Source organism: Cotesia glomerata, linkage group LG5, assembly GCF_020080835.1.
Source record: "Cotesia glomerata isolate CgM1 linkage group LG5, MPM_Cglom_v2.3, whole genome shotgun sequence".
Lineage (NCBI taxonomy): Eukaryota > Metazoa > Arthropoda > Insecta > Hymenoptera > Braconidae > Cotesia > Cotesia glomerata.
Genome location: NC_058162.1, coordinates 11,574,317 through 11,600,743, shown reverse-complemented (window position 1 = coordinate 11,600,743; position 26,427 = coordinate 11,574,317). Strand labels below are relative to the sequence as shown.

Sequence of the window (26,427 nt, the reverse complement as noted above, 5' to 3'; positions counted from 1 at the left end):
CATCTAGTGGATGTTATTTTTATTTATTGAAAACTTTACTTACTGTAGTTCTTTCGCCCGGGAGTATTAAAATACTCGGTTTCAGCGCGGGAAAGGAATCATTTTAAATAAAAGAATTCTATTTAGACGTTATTTAATTTTGATCAAAATTATTTAGTTGGTTTCAATTTATTATTCAAGTTGACAAAATATTAAAAGCTTCAAAATATAAAATTGAGGTTTACAATGACGTGATCTTAGCAATCTAAACTCTCGGTGAGAAGTGTCGTTTCATAGTTTTTCCGAAGAGCTTCAAACTCCCTTCTTCTCCCACCATAACTTCCATACATACTTCCACTCTAAGGAATACATAAGCACACACATTTTCTACTACATATAAATGATCCTTATATACTAACATGTATTTTCTCTATATCTATATATATTTATTTCAGCCTATCGGCCTGAAAGTTAGACTTCACTAATATACACTTTTAGCAATACAGTCATTATGTTTATTTAACTATTTTTATTAATTTAACAGACCCTTTTAAAATCTATTTATAATAAAATTAACTTATAATTAACTTGAAATTAAATTACAATAAAAATTATAATAAACTATAACATGAAAATATATATATTATATTGCTTATAATATGTTGGATTAATGTTTGAGTTTGACTAATTAATAACTTGAATTAAATATTATTTCTATTATTTTACAATCGGATTTTCTAATAAAATTATAAGTCAATTTAATTATTATCATGTATAAAAGAATAGACATTATCGTTTAATTATAAATTAAATAATAATTAAATAATGATTCAATAATAAATTAATAGTAAATTAATTAAATAATAATTATTAATTATAAATTAAATACAAGATAATAATTATTAATTATTTTAACTTAATTTTGCTCAACTTCAATATTATATAAAGTTAGATTTTAATAGTAAATGTTATTTAACAATCTTATTTTTGTTTAGTTACATATGGTTTTTTATTATTCTTTGTTACTTTTAGAACAAGGGTTTATTGAGTTTCACACGTGTCTTTTACGACTTTTCCTCATAGGGTTTTAAATTCCATGTGGCGAGAAATAGTCCTTGAATTACTCAAGTACCTTTTATGGGTTCTGAAAATTCGGTTACAATGTCCTTTTGTACCGAAATATGTTTTTGCCTTATTTTATTTTATTTTCTTTTGTAAATGAAACAGAGTTAACCAAAAGATGTTTATTACAACTGGTAAGAGTGAAAGCATGAAATAAATGATTTGAATATTTACTTCGAATATAAAATTTAACTGATTTTAATCATTTAATATTTACTAATTTGAATATTTCGTTTGAATTCACGCTCTCATAATAGATAGCGCTCTAATAACAGGTAGCGTCACCTGTTGGATGCACTAGGTGCATCATACCCCAAATTGGCTATAGTAAATTTATTGAGTTCTTTTAATTCGCCCGTTGCAACGCTGGAGGGCGTTCAACTCGCAGTAAATAGATTAAAGCGGGAGAGTAGATTTAAATTTGAATAATTTAAATTAAATAATATAAATATTTAATGAATTTAAAACGCTCAGATTATTTTAGTTTAATTTAGATTTGCCTTGCGCGCAAATCTATTATTAATTATTCGATAGGTTACAAAATAAAAAGTACCGACAATAATTTCGAAAAAGGAAAATTTGCGTAGTGTACTACAGTCTTGCTTTTTGAGAAGTCTCTTCTTGTTCCTTGGTTTTCGACTCCTCTGCTTGAGATGTTCGTACCTTTGGAGTGGGAGAGTCCCAGAGGGTAGTGAGGGTAGTTGCGTGCGCCTCTGCGACTCCTGTCTTCGGCAAGCATCCCTTCTCGAGTTGGCAAAAATGGGACTATGCTGCGATGACGTCACGGCGACTCGACATTCCCAGACTATATGCAACCCGCATGGATGCTTGGTTTTTATAACCTAGTCTTGAGTACTCGAGCAATCCCTTTTTTAAGCGTACGTTTTGGAAAATAAGTTACTTAAAGGATTATGATAATAAAAAGAGTAATAAATAAAGATCTGCGGGGTTTTCCCAGCATTGTAAAGAGTATTTCCAAAACGTACGGCATCTTATCCTAAGTAACCATTAAAATTAACGTAGGTTTATTTTAACAAAGAAATTTTTTCTTAGCATGTCTAAACTAACTGGACAGTACTAAAAGTTTTTATAAGTTTTTCCTTGGGAATTTCCGGTAATTATAAATTCGTCTATACCCTAAAATTTATGATAGAAAATTTCCCATACTTAACAATAGAATTTAAAATAGAAAGGTTTACAATTTTTTAAAGATTCTTATTTTTCTTACCGATACTATTACAAATAAAATACATATATTTTAAATCTTCCTGGGTTTTTCCCGCTATCATTTATTGCAGCCATCTTTTTTATATGCAATTCTATATTAATATATAGAGAGCGTTGCGATCAATCCTTTCGGATCCACAACAACATGTAAACAATAAGCGAGTGTAGCGCCACTTTCTTATAAGTCATCGATGAGCTAATCAGGCTTCCGTAGTTTACCTTTCTCATATTCATAGCCGAAAAAGTAATGAAAACAATATAAGAAATACAGTCGGCGACATGTATTTCTCCCGTACACGATAACAAATGTCCACGAAAATATCTCTATGTAAAGAACTCTATGTAAGATATTTCTATGGAATATCTTTTCTAGCGGAAAATTTTTATGGGAAAAAATTTGTCTATTTGACAATAATTATATGCAAAAATAAGTCTATGTGCAAATAAATCTATTCGAAATCAAGTCCGTGAAAAAATATTTCAATTTTAAAATAAATCCATGCGTCAACATCTCTATGTAAAATAAGTATATGTAAATTTACAAATTTACTATAGTATCTGTCATAAAGTTGCATGCACTGCATTAACTGTGAGTGAGTGTTGAAGCACTGGAGTTTTGAAATTAAAATTTAATTAAATGTTTTTTATTTTTCAAATTCATAAATCTTTGATTAAAAAAAAAAAAAAAAATAATAATTATTATTAAATAAATAAGCGGTCTTTGTAAGATATCACTTTATTTATATACAATACTGTATCATAATCTCAAGTACAAACATATAGTTCCTTACGTTTCTTAATAAAAAAAAAAAAAAAAAAAAAAAAAAAAGTGTAATTTATCATGAAATTTCTCTATCATTTTATTTTCGAATTAATCAATTTTATACGATTAAAAATCTCTGTCAACTAAATTGGATCAACATTATTTGAATAATTAAAAAATTATTTTTTTAATTTTATAATTTTGAAAATAATTGATTACTCAAATCTGCATAATTTTTTCTGTGTCTTAATACTTTTTTTTATTCATCTGGATGAAAAAGAAAAAAAAAAGCCATTTGGCATTCGAAGTTGAAGTATATTTCAAATTGAATTTTTTTTTAATTAATTTATTAACAATAAAAATATTGTTTTTTTAATTAAAAAAAAATTACATAAATTTTAATTAAAAACAAAAATGGCTAAACGAATGCAACAGTAAATTTTTTTTGGATCACGATATTGATTAGGTAATTATAGACCTAGGGTAATAGTAAGATATGCTAATTGAAGCTTATTTAATGGGTTTAATTTATACAAATTATACAGATCGTTAATAACTTATCCCAATTGAACGTTATTCTACGGAGAAGTGGGAAAAATGTAATTCACAAAAATTTTTTTAATTTGAAAATGTAATTTCTAAACTTTTTTAGCGAGTTAACTCATCCTCAAACTTATTATCTTCTTAATTATCAAAATTTTAGATATTATTGATGTGCCATGCATTAGGACAAGTTCAATATAAATCTACATCATCTACATATCACTTACCAAATACTTGTACATTTACTAAAAAAATTAATGGAAAATAAGTCTAGGGTTTATTCATCGATCATTGGGGAAATAGCATTAACCCAATCAGTTGATTGATATGTTTTTAGGAATTCCTACTGAAATAAATGTCAAACTAGAAAATCAAAGGGTAAAGAATAGGGAACCCGCTGTTAGAGAGAGTGCAAGGGTTGTCAAAGGAAGTGATGCGAACTCCAGGGTTTTTTCCTCCCAAATTTACAAAGAAAAAATTCGATAAAGGAAGTTTTTTAGGAGGTAAATTTTTTTTTGCGTTTTCTCAGAGATAAAATTTAATTTGTATTTTTTTTTCTTATTTTCCAGTATTCGTACGTATATCAACAATAATACAAAAAAAAATTAATCCTTTTGAATGATTTCAGTTTTAATAGATGGCGCTGTGTGTATATATTTATTGTTTTCATTATAGTTTAACAGCTGACAGCTAATAATAGTCATATAGTTATAATTGTTGTAATTTGTATTGTGCACTGTCGTTCTCAAAACGAATAAAAAATGTCAAGGGGAGAAAAAGTTTTCGGTTATTTACAAAAATACATATGTTAATAAATGGGAGAGAAATCATAAACTTAATGGTATATATGAATTCCTATTATATTTATTTGACTCAATTGGAGTCTTCAGGTTAAAAATTTTAGTTATGAGTAGTTTGATCTCATAAAAGTTTGAACTGAATCGATCTTATGAATGCGAAAAAACTAGATGTAAAAGAAAAGTGATTTACGATACAGTTATCTATAAACAACCATAGATTAAATTGCGAAGAAAATTGAGATATAATATGGTGTATATAGTTACTCGCTCACTGTTATTAAGCCCACGAGTTCATAATTTGTCTCCACAGGAAGGTGTTATTCATAACGATAGGACGTAATCCTCCAACGATGACGAAATACTTTTATGTTAAACATACATATAGCTGATTTAAGAAAAAAAAACCTTAAACAAACTGTTCAAACTACCAATTAGATAATTCCTGTTGTAATAAAGGTATTTATTAATGGTTTATATCTTATTAAATATTTACTGTTATTGAAGTTAAAATATCAATAATATAACATGAATATATATTTTCTTCTCTTCAGTTTTTTCTTCTACTGAATTAAGTATTGATAATTTTTTTCCTTTTTTCTACTTAACAAGTATTAAAAAGAAAATAATAACTTTAATATAAATTTATTTACAGGAGTCAAGTCATTAGTGAATTAAAATCAGGAAATATTTCATAATAAGATGGAAGCCATTTCATTTACTAAGCTGTATTCATAAATAAACAATTTAGTTAAAATAGAAGTAAATATATCTTACATGACATGTCATGTCTGCAGAGATCTTCAAAAATCATTAAAAATTTTGTCTGAAAATTTTTTTCATAAAAATATACAGATAAATATGAATTCTATTCATCTTTAAAACTTCTATAAAAATATGCGTTGGCCAGCATTAAAAGTTATGGTAAGCAATTTCTCTTAGAACAAGTTTAATTTAAATATTAAATAATGTATTTGTATTGAATATTATTAAAAGCTTATAAAATTCTACTAGCGTCATTTCTATTTTTTTTTTATATTTTTAAATTGTCATAAGAATTATGTTATGACTTGATCAATTTTAATAAAAATTATTATTTTTTTTACTTAATTTTTTTTAAGTTAATTTTTGCGATAGTTAATGAAATTCAAATTTTTTATAAATTTTATTGAAACTTCTTCAAATTCCAGAAAATGATATCTAAAATTTTAGAGTGCTACAAAATTACTGAGATTTTGTTATGTTATTTATATTATTTATATTATAAAACAAAGTTCAATTCAAGCCCAGTGGTTGACAGCTATAATTTTAATACATGTATTCATATTAATATTCGGGAACTTTTGTTTTTACGTCAAAAACAATTGACTCGCTAATAACGTATACATATATATATATATATATGAGGGAATTTGTCTTGATCGTAAGTACGAGGATGCTCGTGATGATCAGTGCAATGGTTGTGGTCACTTGATCAATGCTACTGAGCTGATAAATCCTAGGTGCAAACTGTGCAATCAGACTCCGGTTGTTAAAACTTCGGACCATTTCTTCTTGAATCTTCCCAAGGTAATTTTATTAGTATTATTTTTTTTAATTAAAACTTTTTATTGCTAAATTTAGATAAATTTTTGTAAGAGCCTTTATTTTGGCATTTTAAATCTGTCAAAAAAAAACACGCTTTGATGACACTGACATAAAATTTTTTAATTTTATGTAGCAAATAAACTATTCAAGAAGAAAATTGCATAGATATTTTTTTACAATTTTTGCATGTGGAATTTTTTATTTATTTTTTTTACATTTTTTGTTAGAAAAAAATTGTTAAAATTATCAACAACTTTAAAATAAAAATATAGGATAAAAGTGGCTATCACTGCGGATTTTTTTTTTCAATTATACCCAGAAAAAAAAAATTAACTTGAATGGAGAGAAAAATTCTTGAACCAAGAAAATAATTTTGAAAAGTTTCATTGTTTTCAATAAAGACGAAAAATTCTTCAATCAAATAAAATTTACTTAAACTAAGAAAAATTGATTGTTTTAAGAATTTTTCTACTCAAATCAAGAAAATGAAGTTCTTCAAAATTATATACTTGATTCAAGTTAATTTTTTTTTTTCTGTATAAATAAATAGTATATGAGCTTTTAAAAAACAAAAATTTCTGTTAGTAACCACAATTATTCAATTTATTATAAATATATGAACATTAACTAACTACAGAGGTTGAAAATTATAGTTTTTTTTTTGTGAATTCTTGTGCAAAAAGAGGTGGCACTAATTTTTTTTTTTAAATAAATTTTTCAATTTTCATATTTTTTGCAAACAAAAGTAAGGTAAACCTTCCATACTATGTATCAGTAATGCAATAAAAATTGAATTTTGATCAATTAAGATTATTAATTTAAGAATTCAGTAATTGGTACCAATAATTGAGCATGTTTGTATTACGGCAAATTTTTCTAGTGATTAATAAAAAATATATTTAATTTTAGTTCGATATTTAAAGTAAAAAAAAATTATTAATTGTTTAAATTTTATTTCATATTAAATAAATTAATATTGACAAATAATAAATAAATTATAAAATTTTTATTTGAAATAAATGATAATTTAAAAGAACAAATTTATAACTAATATTTATCACATGATTATTATAATTATTAATAAATACAACATTTCCAGATCGAGCCGAAAATAAAGGAATACGTTTCATCAGCAGAAGCAAACTGGTCTGGCGTAGCAAGATCAGCAACAAAACCGTGGCTCCAGGATGGCTTGAAGCCGCGATGCATTACCCGGGACATTAAATGGGGAATCCCCGTTCCGTTGAAAAGCTACGAAGACAAGGTGTTCTACGAGTGGTCTACCACGAAGACTACGAGCAATAGTGGCGTCCTTAGCCAGAGATGGACGTCTCGCTGTACCAGTTCATAGCCAAAGACAACGTTCTGTTCCACGCGATAGTGTTTCCCGCGTCCCTGCTCGCGGTTAACTAAGCTCATATCCTTGTGAAGAGTATTATGGCTGTAGAGTATCTTAACTACGAAAACACCAAGTTCTCGGGAAGTTTGAGTCTTTGGTACCGATGCCGAAGGGTTTGTTAATAGTTTTGATGGTTCTTTTTTTTTTTTTAATTTCATTTAAATGAATGGTAATAATAATTATTTTTTTTAATTATTATAGATCTCTTGTATTTGCTGAAAAAAATTATGAAGGAATAATGTAAGTAGCGGAACTTCGTAATGAAGAATATAATTTGGTAGCATGTGTACAGCGTGAATTGACCGAGTATAATTTTTTGATAAAGCAACCTAAATTACGTCATAGCTTGAAATTAATTTTATCAATATAAAAGCTTGGTAATCAGTATCTACAAGCGCAGCAACCTTGGGCTAATAAAAAGGGATGATAATGATAAGTAAGTTTATTATTATTCGGCTTTCTAGTCTTCTTTTTAAAAATAATTCTGAGGTTTATATAATTTAACGTATTATTGTTTAAATTTTTTCACAATTTTAATTTCTAATTAAAAGAAAATGTTAAATAATTTTTTTTTTGTAAACTTTCACATTATTAATTTTTATATTTTCGAGGTAATTTTCTGTTCTTTAGAAACTATTGTTTCAGAAAAAATATCACTCGGGAAAAAAATGTTTTATATAAGATGTCTTTATTAATTTTTGGCAAAATAATTTTATATTGTTCATCCAATTTAAAAAAAAAATTTATAAGATTTTGTCTCTAAAATTTTTTTATCAATTTTATTTTCAATTGGAAAACTTTTTACTTTTAAGCAATTTTATGTTTAATTTTTCCAAAATTTTAACATTCTTTCGATAAAAAACAAAACAAAAAAAATTATAAAATTAACAATTTCATATTCTTCTTTTGTAAAAAAAATTTTTATTGATATAAATCTTCAAACTAATTTGCAAATAAATTTTTTCCACAAAAATCGCAGAAATGGTATCCGGAGTCTGCTGTAACTTGAGTTGCTTGTTGTCATCACTAATCAGCTCATTCATGCCTGCACTATCAGTATCTCTTCGAGCTCAACTAGGACTTAAAAACCACTACGGCTTCATCCCCGACACAGTGACCATTTTACTGGAACTAGGTTACAAAATCGGGAAATCTTCATCGCTGCTTGCCAGAATAACTGACAAGGAGATCCAGGCTCTCCGCAAAAAGTTCAGTGGAGTAAAAGAAGAAAAACCGAAGAAAATAAAAAGATAGTACAAGACTCGAGTGAAAAAATGTTAGTTTTTGATGTTTTAAAAGCTCTCTCCAAAGGACAACTTAAAAAAAAAATTTTAAGAGGTCGCTCCAAATTTTTTTAAATTTCAAAAATCGAATTTTTTTTTTTTTATTTTTTTTCTCGTTACGTCATAATTTTAAAGACCATAAAGAAGGTTTTCCTGAAAGCTTCAGTTCAAAATGTGAATTTTAAAAGGTCGCTCATAATTTTTTTTTAATTTATTAGTGACTATTTAATTGGATTAGTATTTTTTTACTCTGAAATTTAAAAAAAATTATGAGTGACCTTTCAAAATTTTTATTTTGAATTGAAACTTTCAAGAACTTATTTTTTTTGGTCTATAAATTTATGACGTAACGAGGAAAAAAATTAAAAAAAAAAAAAATTTCGGTTTTGGCAATTTTTGAAATTTAAAAAAAATTTGGAGCGACCTCTTAAAAATTTTTTTTGGGCTGTTCTTTGGTGAGGGCTCTTAAAACACCAAAAACTGAAATTTTTTCACTCGAGACAAAAACAAAAAATAGTCGGTTTTTTTGCGCCACCCTAATAGCCAGCTTATAACTTTTTCAATCATAATACAAATTTTGTAACTTTTGACATTTAAGATTTTTTTCTTGGCTGTAATTATTGATTTAATTTATAAAAGGGGAATATTTAAAATATAATATTGTTTAGTTTTTATTAATAACATTACCTGTAGATAGTTAATAAAATTTTTAATTAAATAAATGAAAAAATAAATTTTTACTATTTATTTCTACATGTACAGTTTTACCTTCCCATTAAATCTATATGTATATATCCCAGCTGTTACCCGCTTGCTCTGCATTAATCTGGATACGGAATTAAAAATAGAAAAACTCATTTCTAATGTGGTAATTGGGATTCTAAAATTAATTTTTATTTTTTCATCCTTTTTGTGAATCCTATAATGAAAAATTTTCTCTTGAATATTTAAATTAAATTGTGCAGATTTGAGTAATCATTTATTTTGAAAATTATAAAATTAAAAAAATAATTTTTTAATTATTCAAATTATTTTGATCCAATTTAATTGACAGAGATTTTTAATCATATAAAATTGATTAATTTGAAAATAAAATGATAGAGAAATTTCATGATAAATTAAGAACTGATTTTATTAAGAAACGTAAGGAACTATATGTTTGTACTTGAGATTATGATACAGTATTGTATATAAATAAAGTGATATCTTACAAAGACCGCTTATTTATTTAATAATAATTATTATTTTTTTTTTTTTTTTAATCAAAGATTTATGAATTTGAAAAATAAAAAACATTTAATTAAATTTTAATTTCAAAACTCCAGTGCTTCAACACTCACTCACAGTTAATGCAGTGCATGCAACTTTATGACAGATACTATAGTAAATTTACATATACTTATTTTACATAGAGATGTTGACGCATGGATTTATTTTAAAATTGAAATATTTTTTCACGGACTTGATTTCGAATAGATTTATTTGCACATAGACTTATTTTTGCATATAATTATTGTCAAATAGACAAATTTTTTCCCATAAAAATTTTCCGCTAGAAAAGATATTCCATAGAAATATCTTACATAGAGTTCTTTACATAGAGATATTTTCGTGGACATTTGTTATCGTGTACGGGAGAAATACATGTCGCCGACTGTAAGTAACTTAAGCTTCGTATGCTATACAGCAACATCGCAAAATGCGCTGGTTACAACTAATTGTGTGGCGGTCCTGCCGCCTCGGTCGCGCTCCCAGCGGCCAGAAGTCAAATCAAACCTACCAAAGCGCCAGTCATCGGAGCGGGAAACCCTCTCACTCTCTCCAACAAACAATCCCGCACAGATTCAAATAATCCCGCCTTTTAGCACGCCATAGCTGTGGCGTAACTGTGCATCATTATTATTATTATTATTATTGATTGTGACCTGACTAGATATATATAAAAGAGACGCTAAGTGACTTATGTAAATAAATAGTGAATAAATATCATTAAATATTAATCAATCTTGCAAATATTATTATCATCATTAATATATAGTGTAGTATCCTCTAACAACTACAATTGCAATCATTTTAGTGCCATCTAGCGACTACAAATCAAAACTTTCCATCATTTAAAATTTTAACCATATTTTAACCTCTATTTGGGTAGTGAATTAAGTACTCAATTTTCTGTATGATGCATTTAATAAAAAGACGAATTTATAAATTATTTTTAAAAACAAAACAAGTTCATAGCTGAAAAAGTAAATCATAAAAATGTTTCTCGATGTTTGGAGTGTAATTATGACTTGACAAATAATGTTCAGATTTGATCTCCAAATGACTCGTAAATATTTTGACACTTCTCATTAATATTTGTGCTTTTATTTCATCAAATAAAAGTTATTTTTATTGGTAAAGGATTAATGTTTTGTCTGTCTTATTGATTATTTTAGAAATTCATGAAAAATAAATTAAAAACTAACAGCATTTTTTTTTTTTTAATTTTTTAATGTTTTTTTACGTTATACGTTGTGGAATGACACTGAAGTTGACAAACATTAGAAATTTTTTTAGAATTTTATAGCAATAAAATTATTATGAAAACAATGTAATAAAAAAGTTCCACATCTGAAAATTAAAAAAAAATTATTCGGGAAAATTTTTCAAAATATTTTCATTATTGTAATTGATTTTTTATGAAAATTCAAAAAATTGACAGTTATCAGCTAACTTCCGTATCAAGTTGTAGAAATTATTAAATCAACTTTGTTTAAAGAGAGAGTTTGCGAACACGTTTAATTTGGATTATAAGCTTCGAATTAGAATAACTTTTTCTTGTGGTGAATAAGATGCACAAAAAAATTCTCATAGAACGTTTAGATATTAATAAGTCGTTTGGTGTAATAATGACTGATGGACGGAAGAATTCATTAGCTGTTTCAAAAAATGTATGTATGTATTACTCATAGTCCATAAATTAATTTTTTTTATAAAAAACTATATATACTTACCCTTAAAGTTTTACATCACTACTTGAATGCGTGATAAAATCGACCAGTTATTGATGAAACCGTTTATTAAAAAAAAAAAAACAAACTAGCTGTCAACGTTTGGAGTATAACGATATTGTTTTTCGAATTCATCATCAATAATTCCTATAAAATTATTATTTTTTGTCGGACTAATTTAAATCAATTTTTAATGACATTAGCGATAATAAATCAACTATGCTACTTTTGGGTTCAAATTTTACGAGAAATTCTACGTGGATTCGATTATAGTAATGTTTTGGTTGTGCGGCTGCTCGTTGTATTTTTCAGTTGAAAATAATTTTTGTAATCATTATTTATCATGCTTAATAAAATAATTACCAAAAAGTTCATCAACAAGTTAAAAAGTAGCACTAAAAAATTTAGCGCAAAATGAGTCATGTAAAGAACTCAACTAGTAGTTTACTGAGTATTTTACATGATGAAGTTTTAATTTTAGCAAATTGTCTAACTCCATCTCTGAAAATCTTCAATTTAAGAGACAATTCAGGGAATTACAATTATTTTTTATTTCATAAAAATCAATTTAATATTTATTGTATGTATAATAATTGTTTAGGATACCTAAATAATATGTATTTGAACTATTGTTATCTGGAAATGTTAAAGAACCACCTCTTTAAAAATTTGGAGTTAGATAATTTGCTAATTAGACGTCGATATTTAAAATAATGTTTGTCTCGTATATGAGTCGCTTTATGCGCCACTGATGCGCTGCAAAATAATATCCAAAAATAGTATGAACAAAATGGTGAAGGAATAAATTACTTTAAAAAATTGATAAGAATTTGTTTACATAATTTCAAAGTTGTAATCAGTTGACCCTTAATAAATATTATAACACTTGAAAATTACTTTACTAAATGTTTACCGACTTTCAAACTATAATTTTATCGACAATTTATTTACGTTTACCAACATATTCGTACTTTACAACTGAAATCGGATTGCTCATTTTATTTTTATTTATTAAAATTTTCTAAGAGCTTTGATACTCTTAAGGCTGGGCAGTATTCGATGTATTTTCAGAAATTTTATTTTTTAATTAAGGATCAAATAACTGTAGAAACAAAACAAAAATTTCAAAAAATATATTTATTATTGCCTAACGTTAATGTTTAAACCCGAGTGATGAAACAAAGATACTCAAATTATCCATTGCGTACATCGTGATTTCACAGGGAGTTACGGCAATATTTTATTTTTTCAAACTTATTTTCTTATAAGTTAGCTTTAAAAGTCAACCTATGCTCTACAAACGAATGTGCGAGGGCTATGTTCTAATTATCGCCTAAAATTCAAAATTTCGATTGCAAAATCGTATGTGAAAGTCAAAATGAACTTACATATAATGAAAAAAAATTACACTGTCTAAAATAGAAGTGATTATTGAACCGATTGAAAATACTTTTAATTAAATCAATGAATTGATATTTTTATACACCAAAAAACTGTTTTTTCATGGCTTATTGTGTGGATTTTTCAATTTTATATCTTGTATAGTAAATACTAAAGCTTGTTTAGCAAATTCAATTTTATAACTCAATTTCTTCTGTAAACTTCTCGTTAGATTTTGCAAAGAATCAGATAATTTTTCAGTTTCAAATTTTTTCTAATTCGATACAATTTTGGTGCACAGCATGAAAAAAAAATTATTGTATCACTTTTAAATTGTTGATTAAGAATCAAAATTCTTAAATTTTGTAGAAATCTATAAAAATAATTTAATTCATGATATGATGGTTCTTTTTTTTTAATTGTTCAACTTTTCATGTTCTTACGAAAAAATATTATTATTTATTTCAGACCTTAATTACGTAATAAATGATAATTGAGTTAAGTGATATCAGTATTGATCGATATTTTCCACTATAATTAGATAGTCTGATAATATTATAGTGAAAAAAATTTTATGATACTCTAAAAATCGATACCTTGAACATTTTGATGAAAAACTAGACAAAATAACGTTCCTATAAATAATATCTCAAGCAAAGATATCCAACAAAAATATCTCACATTAAAAATATGTCTACGGATAAAGCCCTGTGGGAGGTTGGAGGCGGCGTTGTCCTCTTTAGAAAAAAACTATTTAATAAATATAAGAAAGGCTATCCGGTAGCTGAACTGAAAGTAGATTTCTAAGTTTTACCTATAATTTGTAAAACTTAAAAAACAAATGCAATGATGAAATTTCTTTAAATTTATGTGTAATTGTCATTTTAAAACATTTTAAAAACATGACAGTTGAAGCTAATCTCGTGAGTTTTCAGATGAATTTATAAAAACTCGGTAGCTTAGGGCGTTCAAAACTGTTTTAGAAAAAAAAATAGTGAAACTATATCTCTAAAATTTTTGAAAAATTCGCATATCTATTAATCTTAAACTAAAAAAGTTTGGAGAATCCAAAAGTGCACGCCTCATAACGCTCAATCATTTTTTAAGAAAAAAATTAATTGTGTAATTGAGTAAAAAAAAAAATTATAATTAAGTAATTTCTTATAGAGTATTTTTTATTTTTTTTTTTAAATATCGGCGCCCTTTTTTCTTGTCATATGCGCACGCAGTCTAAAAAAATCTAGCTTGATCAAGTGGCGCCATAGTTTTCACGTGACAAATAAGAAAAGTTCGTTTGGCTTTGTACGGTTGTATCCGTGAATTTTAATAAAAATTCAATTTAATAAAAAAAAATACATAAGCTAGGCCACTGGTATGAAGTACGGACCCAGTTCATCGAATTCTTAAACTAATAAAAAGGTCCGGTCTTGAAATATCAATTTGTTCGAGAGTAATCGTTGGTACATCCAAAATGGGGTGACATCCGGACGTCCACGTAAAATTTTTTTCAAAACGTTTTTTTTTTTCAAAATAGCAACATGAAATGATTTTAGAAAGTAAAAGATGGTTTAATTAAAGTGTTTTCTCGGTGTACATCTACTTATATTATTGAGTAAGTGTAATATGGTTGTGATAGAGGCATTTAAAAATCACAAAATTGCTTGATCTTGACGAGTCGAGTAATATAAAGCACAACCTCACGAGCTTCGCACTATAAGGCGTGCAAAATTGAATTGGCTGGTTTTTAGGCTTGATTTCGGTATTCGCGTGAAGAATATGCATACTAAGTTTTATCAAGATTCCTTGAGGATTCATTTCATCTGCACTGAATGGCTTTTTTCATATAATAATATTTGAAGTGATAATTAGTTGATTAGAAGGGTAAGAGTAAAGTTAGTGGGATGTATGTAGAACCTGTAGAACCTTCAGACGTAGAAATGGGATGGACCAAAAATCAAGAATTTTTCGACATTCAGCTGAAAACGGTAAATTTTCAAATTTATTTCAATTTTCGCTTTTCTTTAGTGGAGTTAATTGTAAACAATGAAAATTTTCAGTTAAAAGAAATGTATCGTCAAAAGCCGATAATTTAAATTTTTTATTCCTTAAAAAGAATTAAAGATGATTCTGTGGTTAACTTCGTACATCGCAGCGTGGGCCAACTTTTTTCTATTATTGAATTAAAAAAAATACTTTTTTGAACATTTTTTTTTATAAGTGCTTTTACCAAGTCAATACAGTAAATCTAAAATGATATTTAGACTCTACCGACTTACCGTTAAAAAAATAAAATATATTCTAGAGAAAATAATGCTTAATAAAAAAAATCATACTCAGTTAAAGTTTCATACAATTTTATGAAATTTACAAAGCATCAATAAAACTTTATAAAACCTTACCAGATTTTTTTCAGCATAAAAATTTCTAAAAAATTGGACGAACATATTTTTAATTTTTAGTATTCTGGACATAATTTCGAACCAATTTCAATATACACATCAAATGCCTCGAACTTGTGTTCCGCTTCGGAGTTTGTTCTTTGCTTGATTTAAAGAAGATTGTTTTAAAATAGTCACGTTTCAAAGTATTATGGATAAAATTTTCGTCTGAGCCTATACTTCCAGGTCTGTAGAACTTAGTTAACTAGACGTACTTACATACCATGTATCGTGACTCATATGCAGATATTTTTCTTATTATTTTATTAAAACCAAACGCTCAACAAATTTCATTCTGTTTATGACATATAATGTTCAAGTCTTCATAATATTTCAAATTACTATCAAATTTTTTAATTAAATCCAATTTTATTTGAAAAAACTCGCGCATATCAATGCAAATATAATAATAAAAACCTCTATTTTCCATATAAACTCATATGAGAATTATTAAACTTTCCCGGGAAAAAATGATCAGGACTGATCAGACCTGTTCATATCTGATCAGGCCTGAAATTAGACCTGAGCAGACCTGTTCATATCTGATCAGGCCTGAAATTAGACCTGAGCAGGCCTGTTCATGTATGATCAGGCCTGAAATTATACCTGATCAGACCTGTTCATGCCTGTTCATGTCTGAAGCATTAAATACGCTCAGACCTGATCAGACCTGTTCATGCCTGCTCATGTCTGTTCATGTCTGTAGCGTTAAATACGTTCAGATCTGATCAGACCTGTTCATGCCTGCTCATGTCTGTTCATGTCTGAAGCCTTAAATACGCTCAGACCTGATCAGACCTGTCCATGTCTGATATCTAGCCAACACTGAGAGACAATTTTATTTAATAGTAATGAAATTTTATTACTATTTAATAAAACGTTTATTTGGCTAATCCCAAATAAAAATTTATTAAATATTAATTAAATTTCCTTAAATACTAATAAAAATTTTATTAAATACTAATAAATGTTTCTTAGTATGTAATGAATATTTATCTACATGTAATATAAAGAAAATTCATTAATCAACTAACTAACAAGTATTGATCAGTAATTAATTGAATAAATAATTAAGTAAAATTGAATTTTGTCGGAACTATATTTTTGAAATACAAAGTCTACAACTGTTGTTATCCGAGTGGATGTTAATTTTATGCACTTAAATTTAAAAATTTCACAAATGAATCGATAAGAGTTAGACATTATTTAATAAAATGAAAACAGAAGCAGAAAACCAGACAATGTAGGGACGCATTTGTTAAAAATAAAGACTATGATTTCATAAATTCAATCGAATATTTATTTATTTTTATTATTTAAAATCTCTACATGTGATTCGTCATGAAGTAAACAAATAGGTTAGGTTAGGATGTCTTGTTAAAAAATCTTAATACTATTTATTAAAAGACTTTACTGTGAAAATATATTTGAATATATTATAATTAATTGATGAATATTAATTTTTTTTTTTTTTTTGAGATTATTTCTTTTAATGACTTAATATTCGTATTAATGACAGCAAACGAAAGCGTCGTTCGTGGTTATTTTAATAAACACATATTAGTATTTAAGAAAATTTTATTAAATACTTATGAAATTTTATTAAATACTAATATAATTTTATTTATATGAAATATAATTTTATTAATATTAACTAAATTTTTTTTCAAGTCCAAATAAACTGTTTTATTACTATTGAATAAAATTCTCTCTCAGTGTAGAACCATATGTTAATGGAGCGAAAAAAAATACATAGCCGTTCCGAATAAATCACTGTAATATATGATTAATTATTAATAATTAATAAATTAGGTATAGAACTCCGTTAACTATAAGGATAAATCATGTATAAAATTTGAATTACTTGAAGTAGCTCGAAAGATACTCTCAAATTAAGATGAATCATTTGGTCAAGAGGTAAAGTGTCAGTCTGAAGAGCGCGAGGTGAACGGTTCGAATCCCCGTCGGCACCGATTTTTTTTTTTTTTTATGGACCTGATCGAGTCAGACATGAACAGATCTGATCAGACCTGAACATGCCTGGCCAGGTCTGATCAGACCCGGTCATTTTTCATACCTGATCAGACCTGAAGACTCATGCCTGTTCATGTCTGATCAGATCTGATCATTTTTTCCCGGGTTACTATCATTTTCCTTAGAATTGGAATAAATCATCTAAATAAGTTCATGTTATATGTATTTATTAAAATAAGGATTAAGTAAGGTTTTGTAGGATTCATAATAATTTAATAAGAATTTTGATTATAATAAAAGTTGAGCTTTACTTATTTTCAGCAAAAAAAAAATCGAAAAATGGATAAATCTATTTTTTTTTTTCTCTATTAAAATCATTCTACGCTATAACTCCATTCATGGTATTTAAACAAAATAATCTGCAATTTTATTGTATTGCTTGTGGTTAATTATTATGAATTGATATAAACCTGAAAATAATAAATGAACTAAAGCTGAAAAGTATGTATAGTTGAATAATCGAATGACTATTTTCTTTATTATATCGTGGTGCATTGGAAAAAGAATCTGGGCCCCCACTGAGCTCACAAAAGATGAAACTAAAATTGAACCAGCAGATGTGCTGGTTAGTGCGGTACAGGAAGTTTAATTTTACACCGACAACAGCTGACCCTCACAACCTATCTTAAATGTTGTAGAGGGTGGATCCTTTTTGAATTTGTATTCTTATATATACATATCTTTAAAGATTGTTGGGTAAAGTATAGTATTAACCCGCATTCAGACTATTACAATCTATTCAAACCTCGGCTTTCGATAAATGCAAATAGATGGTATTAAATGTACGGTAAATAAATTATAACGCCTTGTTGATAATCGAAACAAATTTTATTAACCGGTTAACTAGTTTTTTTTAGTGGGCTTTCTGCTTATTACTGCTTTTTAATTGAAAGAATAATTTTTAATCCAAACATTATTTAAAAAATTCTGAATAAATGGTGGGTCATCATTTAATCTTAAATAAACTTGTTTATTTTCAATGGCCGCGTTAACAATGATGCATAAAGTAAATTTTGTTGTTCTTTTTATGAAACAAATATTACTATATTTTTTTGTAATGATGAACTATATGGGGTCTACGTTAAAGTTTACTATGGTCTACACCAAATAAAGAATCTGGATAATTTTTCTACTTTCAAGCTCGAAGTTCTTAAACGGATGATAAGCCCTTTAAGATAAAAAATTTGGTACCTATTGAGAATACATTTTTTTGAAAATTTTTATTGAGATATCTCTAGAAAATTAATTTACCAATTGAAATGCGGATTATGGCATTTGATGTAAGTTTTTACGCATAAAAATGTAATATATAAAATTAAAAAAAATAACCCGCTTAGAAAATTGAAAGATATCTAACAACTTTTTTTCGTAAATTTTTAAAGTGCGATAAGGTAAAAGCCCCAATAGATGATCACGTACCAGTATATGATCACTCCATGTATTTGTATATCTATATTCACAAATATAGGTATACAAATACATGGAGTGATCATATACTGGTACATGATCATATATTGGGGCTTTTACCTTATCTCTTGAACGAATCAGTCGTTCTTATGCGACTTGCAGTAGTAGATTCAGCTTCTTAAAGAATACAGCAGTTGATTAGTTACGAATTGAAGTCTAAAATAAAAATAAAAATGAAAAAAGTGCCATTCGGCAGCCGAAATGGAAGTAGATTTCCTACTTAAATAAAATCACAACACTAATAATAGAAATACTTCAATCACATTGATGGAATCCCTTCTCCCTAAGTTAAAACGAATGCAATAGTAAAAATTTCATTAAATATCTACAGACGAATAGGTTATTTTCAGTCTAGGAGAATGAAATGATATGAAAATTAAAACTCGTTTAATGGACTTTAAAATGCAATTTACAAAAATTTGATAAGTTATTTCATTAAAAAGTTAGTCACGAAAGAAACTGCTAAAATATGAATTTTTACGATTTTGAAAATTTTGAAACCCTGTAATTTCTGAACTGCTTGACCTATTAAGCTCATCTTTGAACTTGACCTTGGTATTCGTCTAAATATTAAGTATGTTTGGAAAAGATCCATTATGAATTAGAGACGCTATCGTCCGGACAAACCGCGTTATATCGTATATATACATACACCTATAAACTTTTGAACCATATGTATTTTCTGAGTCAGCTCTACGAACTGAGCCAGAAAATAGCAAAATTTTTCGAAAGTTCCGCCATGAGGACAAATGCAATAGTTAGATTTCTATGAAATCTACTAAAAACGGAAGATATACATTTTCAAATAATTTGTCTAATCTTATAACTTTAGAAATCGCTTAAAAATATATTTTAAAAATTTTTTTTCTCAAAAGTTCATGAAAATATTTAGAAGGAAAATTTCGATTTTCAAGTGGTTATGAAAATAACATTGAAATTACATCTGTAGTAATTTCGTTGAAAATTTGATATTTTTTAACGGGTAAGAAATCAAAGTTATTCAAATTGGCGTTGAATAAACGTGGTTAAAATAAAAAAAAAAAAATTTAGAAACAAATTTAGTGATTAAAAAAAAATCAAATTAGAATATCGACATAGTCCAATGAAAAATATGAACACGAAGTAAGAAAGGTTACAGCTGCTCCACCAGCAGTTCGAGCAGCTGCAACCTTGCTGAATATTTTCTCTTCTTTATTTATTTTTTTTTTTTCTTTTTCAATCCTTACTTTTTCAACTTCAATCTTCCGAACACTACGTCTCCAGGTGCACAGCATATCGTTGATGGAATATTTTTTATTTTTCCTATAGTACTTCAACTCTTTGGAGCACAATTTAATAAATCAGTTTTTCACAAAGTATAATATACATAAAAAATATGAAAAGATTTGTAGCAAGTATAGTTTTTATACAGTGAAGGGAAGTTAATTAACTTGTTTATAAAAAAAAAACGTAGTAAATTCAATGTTTTTCAAAACTTTTTACGTTAAAAACCCGAAATATTATATAGCATTTTTAGGGCCAGTTTTTCAATCCAAGATAAAATTTTATCCAGAATAAAATTATTATTGCGAGTATATTTATAAATATGAAATATATAGATATATTTTATCATTGGATAAAATTTTATCCTGGATTGAAAAACTGGCCCTTAATGATAAATGATTAGTAATATGTACTTATCACATTAGAAAATTTAAATTCAAATAAATCATATGAACTTATTGTTTGAGTTGAGAAATGATTTTCATTGCTTTCTACATAGTCCGATCTATTTTAGTAATTATAAAAGGCTTTAAAATTTTATTATTTGAAAACCTGAAACATTGATGAGAACCTCAATCAAAGAATATAGAGGATTCTATATTTTTATATAATGTGTTTGAATTTATTAAAAATTATATTTAATATTAAACTTTTTAGACAATGTTCAATATTCTATAATAGTGAACTTAATTATCAAAAAAATATTTAAATAGTATAAAAAAAAAATTAATTTTATCCAATCAACTATTATAGAATAAACATATAGATTCATCAGAAAGTTGAAAATTTTTACTGAAAAAATTAGAATATTATTTTATTAAAATTTCTCTTGCCAACAAAAAAAATCACTTAAAAAATAAAAAGAAAAAGTAAACTGCCGAAATTGAAAAATGTATATTACTCCAAGACGATTTGATGTAAGGAGCTCAAATTTTCAATGAATTTTAATGAAATATGAAAGATCTCCCTAAAAATTACATGAATCATTAGAGATAACATTTTAGGAAAAATTAATTTTTTAGAATGACCCATATACTTTAGATTGTTGTATTTAAACAATTTATTATGCATTCTTTCTGTCTTCTTCACTCTCCAGATATTTTATTTGTGTATATGGTTTGTATATCGGCCAATGAGCTCTTTTATATTATTCAGCAGCCTCACAGCTAGCAGCTGTTGCTCTCCTCTTTTTACTGCTCCTTTTTATGTGCTTATATGATGATGTTTTATTGCCTCTAGCCTCCGCATAGCTCGTCAGTCAGTGAGAGTTCGTCGTTTCGAGCGGGTGCTTGTCCACATATATTTTCAGAATAAATTTATTATTATTGGAATTCATCGAGGCAAAAAGTCTTTCGACTGTTGACTACAACTACCGGATACACGCGTTGTCGGAGCGTAAAGCCGCATTTTTGTAGTGAACTTATATTCAATTTTTATTATTTACTCGTAAATTTCTTTAAATTTAAGTCCATTGAAGAAATATTTAAAAGTGCAAAAACAATATCTTCGTATATATTAAGTTCCGTTATTTAACAAAACTCTATCAATAGTTGAAAAATGGTGCGAGGTATTTCTCAGTGGACCAAAACTTTGAGCTTCCCTGCTCGGATATCGCCTCAAAAACCTAATAAAGAATCAAAATTTTATGTGGATCCATGTATGAGCCCTATATTACCACCAAATTCTATAAACGACAACATAGACAAAACGTTCGTCATCACTGACGAGGTTTGTATATATTACACTCATGCAAATAAAAACTAATAAAAAATTTCAAATGTTATTGATGGCAATCTGACTTTCAATAATCAAGTTTCTGTCAAATGTCGACGTTTTTAGACTTAAAGAAACGATTCTGATTACATATTTCAGAAGAAGCTTACTTACCAATCCTTTAGTAAATCGATCGAGATCTATATTGATCAAATAATCAAGGAAAATTATGAGATTTTCGTTGATTTACGTAAATATTATTGATTTACTCGATTAAAAGTTCAGTACTTTCCTTGATTTTTTTAATTTTCATATACTAACTTAGATTTTGATAGATATGTACACGAAAATTACAATCCAATTGTTGTTATATTTAATTAAGTTTACATAAAAAAAAATTTAATTAGTTTTACGTAGAAAAATGTAAATCGAAAGAAATTTTTTTAAATACATAATTTTTATATACAGAAAAATACAATTTTTCGATAACCTTCGAATACAAATATGTCTTTAAAAGTGTCAAGAAAATTATAAGAAATATTTACATAATTTCGAGATGTTATCCTTTTTTTTTTTTTTTTTATTTTTCCTCATTTTTTCTTCTAAAAAGAGAAAGGTACACGTGAATCATCATACTTCAAAACCTCGTTTTTTGTGGATTAATTTATTGATATTTAACGACATTTCTTCTTAATTTTTTGGTATACACAATTGATTATAATTTTTTATGCTATTATTATACAAAATAAACGGCGACGATATCATAAATATCATGCATCAAAAATTTAAATAAATACAGATCAAGGAAAGAATAATCTTCTTTCATTTTATGGTTGTATGTGTAAATTGAAGATGGTGGTCAATATTTATTTTATTTTAAAGCTGTACATATTTAAAATTCAGGTAAAACGCACTGAATTCGTAAAGATTCTACAAGGTACTTCTTTATAATATTGTAGGAAAAACTGTAGATTTCGAACTTTTGATATACTATATGCGTTATTATAAACGAGTACAGGTTACCTTGTGTTGACTTTTAAGAACTAGGTAGATCTTGTAACTCGTAATATAAAGAGAGAGATAAAGGGGTGTCATTACTTGACTTGCTGCTGTTGAAGTGAAAAGGACGGGTAGCAAAAGTGTGGGAATACACTAATACAGATGAGTTAAGCCGACCTTATGGTATTATTCTCTTAGAAAAACATTACAAGTTGGATTAACTATAGTTGGACATATTTTGCTTATGCAACCAACAAATATCAATTTATTCATTTTAAAATGATATTTCCTACGTATCAATATAAAAATACTCGTATCTTAGTTGTTTTAGTGTAAAAATCTTAAGTTAATTATTAATTGTAACTCAATTATTTGTTGCTAAAATCAAATGAAACCATAAAATGTCCCATAAATGTATTAGCCTTACATTTATAATAGAGTATTTTTATTTAAAACGATATAAATTTATAGTTTAAACTAAAGAGCAATGGGTTATTAAGCTAAAATGTGAAATAATATTATGGACATATTTGTTCCACGCTAATGATATCCCCAGTAACATCTTCTTAATTTAAAAACTCCGTTTCCTTACTTTCTAATGTTAATTTGTTGGTGGCCAATCACTTCTCGTAATGAAAATACCACTCGCATTGTTTTACAGTCATCTGAATATATATTACTTTTTTTTATGTTATACTTTTTTTTTTTTTTTTCTTTCATTTCAAAAGTTAAATTGATCGATGGATTTGTTAATAACTAAATTTTGAATTTTGATTCTTAGTCCCTGGAAGAAAAATATTTGACAAAGAAGTTGATGTTGCAATAATATTTTTTAGTTTTTTAAACTCTAAAATTGGGAATTTATTTGAAAAATTTCTTTTTTTCTGAAAATCTTTGGACAGTGGTATTTGAAAATTATTTAGAAAAAATTTTTTCAAAAACTGTTTACTTGATTATTTTACTAACTTTTTTTTATTTTTTAAGTTATTTTATCATGAAAACCAGGAGCTCCTTAAAAGAGTGGAAATAGTTGCTTATTTGTTAGATGACAAAAGAGAAATTAGCCATTATTTAAAACTTTTTTTTACTATTAAGATCATAATAATTGTTTTCATTTTTTTTTTTTAAATTGAACACTATATTTATTTATACTTGAAATATCTGTTAAATTTTTTATAATTTAATCAACCAATATTAATTTTTCTTTTACAGAGCTATCAAGAGATGGAGACAAAAAAAGCAATTATGGAATCTATCGTCTACTGTATTCATCATAAAGATGGATGTAAATGGTCTGATGAGCTTCGGAAATTAAAGGTATCTATTTAAAATCATTATTTAATTTATGACCAGGGCTTTTCAACGTAAAATCTCTAATCTTATTAAGATATTAATACTTACCTGCTTTATTTTTCAGGCACATCTCAATACTTGTAAACATGATGCAATACCTTGCAATAATAAATGTGGTGCAATGATCCCTCGAGTGTTAATGGAAGATCATTTGAAATACACATGTTCTCAACGTCGTGCACGCTGTGAGTCTTGTTCCAAAGAGTTCACTGGACAAACTCTAGAAAAGCACATTGGCAGTTGTGGATATGAACTTCTTTATTGTGAAAACAAATGTGGAATGAAAGTTCAAAGAAGACACCTCGATCAACATAAGCTAGGTGAATGTGTAAAACGACTCGTAGCTTGCAGATATTGTAATAAGGAATTTGTCTTTGATACTCTTGGAACGCATCATGCAAAATGTGGCCACTTTCCTGTTGCGTGTCCTCATCGTTGTGAGACTGGTGTATTACCTCGAGAAGACCTGGAGATTCACCTTAAAAATCATTGTACTACATATCTTCTTTCCTGTAATTTTAAAGATGCTGGTTGTTCGTTTAAGGTATATTTAACTAAAATCAATAAATTTAAGCTTTTGCGTTATGAAACTAATATAATATTATAATAATTTTTCAGGGAAATCGTTTTGCTCTAGACAAACATTTAGAAGAATCTACTAAAACTCATCTAAGTCTCATGTGTAATGTTGTCACAAAACAGCAGCACCAAATAGCGGTTCTAAAATCTGCTATGGCCAAGCTTTCTCCTAACTATACCGGTACACTTATTTGGAAAATTAGTAATTACTCGTCAAAGATGTCCGAAGCAAAAGCTAAAGAAGGAATAGAACTCATCAGTCCTCCTTTTTACACTAGTCAGTATGGATACAAACTTCAGGTAATTTTTTGTAATGTTAATTTTGGTTCAATAATTAAGAATTATCTTATACGTGTTTCAAGCGCCAAAAATATATTGCAGATAGCTACTGTGAAAATACTTATTAAAAAATGACTTATTTGACTGTAAAAAAAAATCTAAGACACGCATATTTAGATTTACCAAACTTTTTTTTTTTTAGGCATCCGTTTTTCTCAATGGAAATGGAACTGGTGAAGGAAGTCATATTTCTATCTATATAAAAATTCTACCGGGTGAATACGATGCATTACTTCGCTGGCCGTTCTCTCACAGTGTTTCATTTACAATGTTTGATCAAACTACACAACCCGACAAAGCTTGCAATATTGTAGAAAGTTTTATTCCTGATCCTACATGGAAAAACTTTCAAAGGCCTAGTCGAGAACCAGACTCCTTAGGATTTGGTTTTCCACGGTTTGTTTCACATGAAATGATAAAAAAACATCACTTTATCAAAGATAATGCCATGTTTATAAGAGTTAAAGTTGACCCTAGTAAAATCGTGGCAGTTTAGTGACATGATATGATTTATTGATCTTTTTCTAAGTATATGAATTCGCTAATTATTGTAGCAACAAAACCATCAAAAACACTCTGTGAAATGCATTAAAATGTTTTGTGATTATACAATTTATCTCAGTGAAATAATTTTGTAAGATGCATCATTAAGTTGCATTTATGCTCTATATTCTAAAGATTAGATTTTAATATGTAAATATTTTTTAAAAAATTAAGCTAATTTAAAATATTTTACAGAAATAAATCTAAAATTGTAAAAATTTTTTATTCATATGAATTAAAATGATGATTCACACTTATTAGTCATTTTAATGAACATGTTTATACCATACACCTGAATATTTAAAAAAAAAAAATCGGAAAAAGCCATTTCGCTACAGATGAATAGTAGTAGCATTAATTAAGTATACTTGAGTATGAATGAATTATATTAAGTTATTTATTTTGGACGAAAATATTTTTCTCACTCCCAAAGCAAAATATTGTTCTATATTCTGAAAAAAATTTCCAGAAAATATATTTTATTACAGACGAAAAAAACAAAAAAATATTTAACGAAATAATATACTGTTTACGAAACTTCTATCGAAAAATATGTTGAATATTTCTTATTCTTGAGTTATCAATACATTGATTATCTGGATGACTGACGCGAAAGCGAATTTTCT

At 27.0% G+C, this 26,427-nt stretch overlaps 1 protein-coding gene and 1 long non-coding RNA gene across 11 annotated transcripts; both read left to right on the top strand.

Annotated features, from left to right (window-relative positions):
- Positions 1–3,514: 3,514 nt before the first annotated feature.
- LOC123264674 lies at positions 3,515–8,660 on the top strand. 6 transcript variants are annotated; one of them, XR_006509387.1, is made up of 9 exons: positions 3,522–3,557; positions 3,637–3,722; positions 3,795–4,137; positions 4,204–4,890; positions 5,087–5,355; positions 5,622–6,000; positions 7,118–7,530; positions 7,619–7,853; positions 8,397–8,660. It is a non-coding gene; the product is annotated as an uncharacterized LOC123264674 (long non-coding RNA). The 6 variants fall into 6 exon arrangements; XR_006509391.1 differs by lacking the exon at positions 3,522–3,557 and having other exon boundaries at positions 3,708–3,722; positions 4,204–4,475; positions 4,745–4,890; XR_006509386.1 differs by lacking the exon at positions 3,522–3,557 and adding an exon at positions 4,986–5,006 and having other exon boundaries at positions 3,708–3,722.
- Positions 8,661–10,677: 2,017 nt separating this feature from the next.
- On the top strand, positions 10,678–25,870 carry LOC123264632 (TNF receptor-associated factor 4). Of its 5 annotated transcripts, none has more exons than XM_044728027.1 (6): positions 10,678–11,029; positions 14,985–15,058; positions 24,200–24,304; positions 24,405–24,884; positions 24,959–25,219; positions 25,401–25,870. In XM_044728027.1, the coding sequence occupies exons 1-6, from the start codon at positions 11,002–11,004 to the stop codon at positions 25,752–25,754; spliced, it is 1,302 nt and encodes a 433-aa protein (XP_044583962.1). In that variant the 5' UTR covers positions 10,678–11,001; the 3' UTR covers positions 25,755–25,870. The 5 variants fall into 5 exon arrangements, with proteins under 5 accessions (XP_044583962.1, XP_044583961.1, XP_044583964.1 ...); XM_044728026.1 differs by lacking the exon at positions 14,985–15,058 and adding an exon at positions 11,557–11,633; XM_044728029.1 differs by lacking the exon at positions 14,985–15,058 and having other exon boundaries at positions 10,680–11,029.
- The last annotated feature ends 557 nt before the right edge of the window (positions 25,871–26,427 follow it).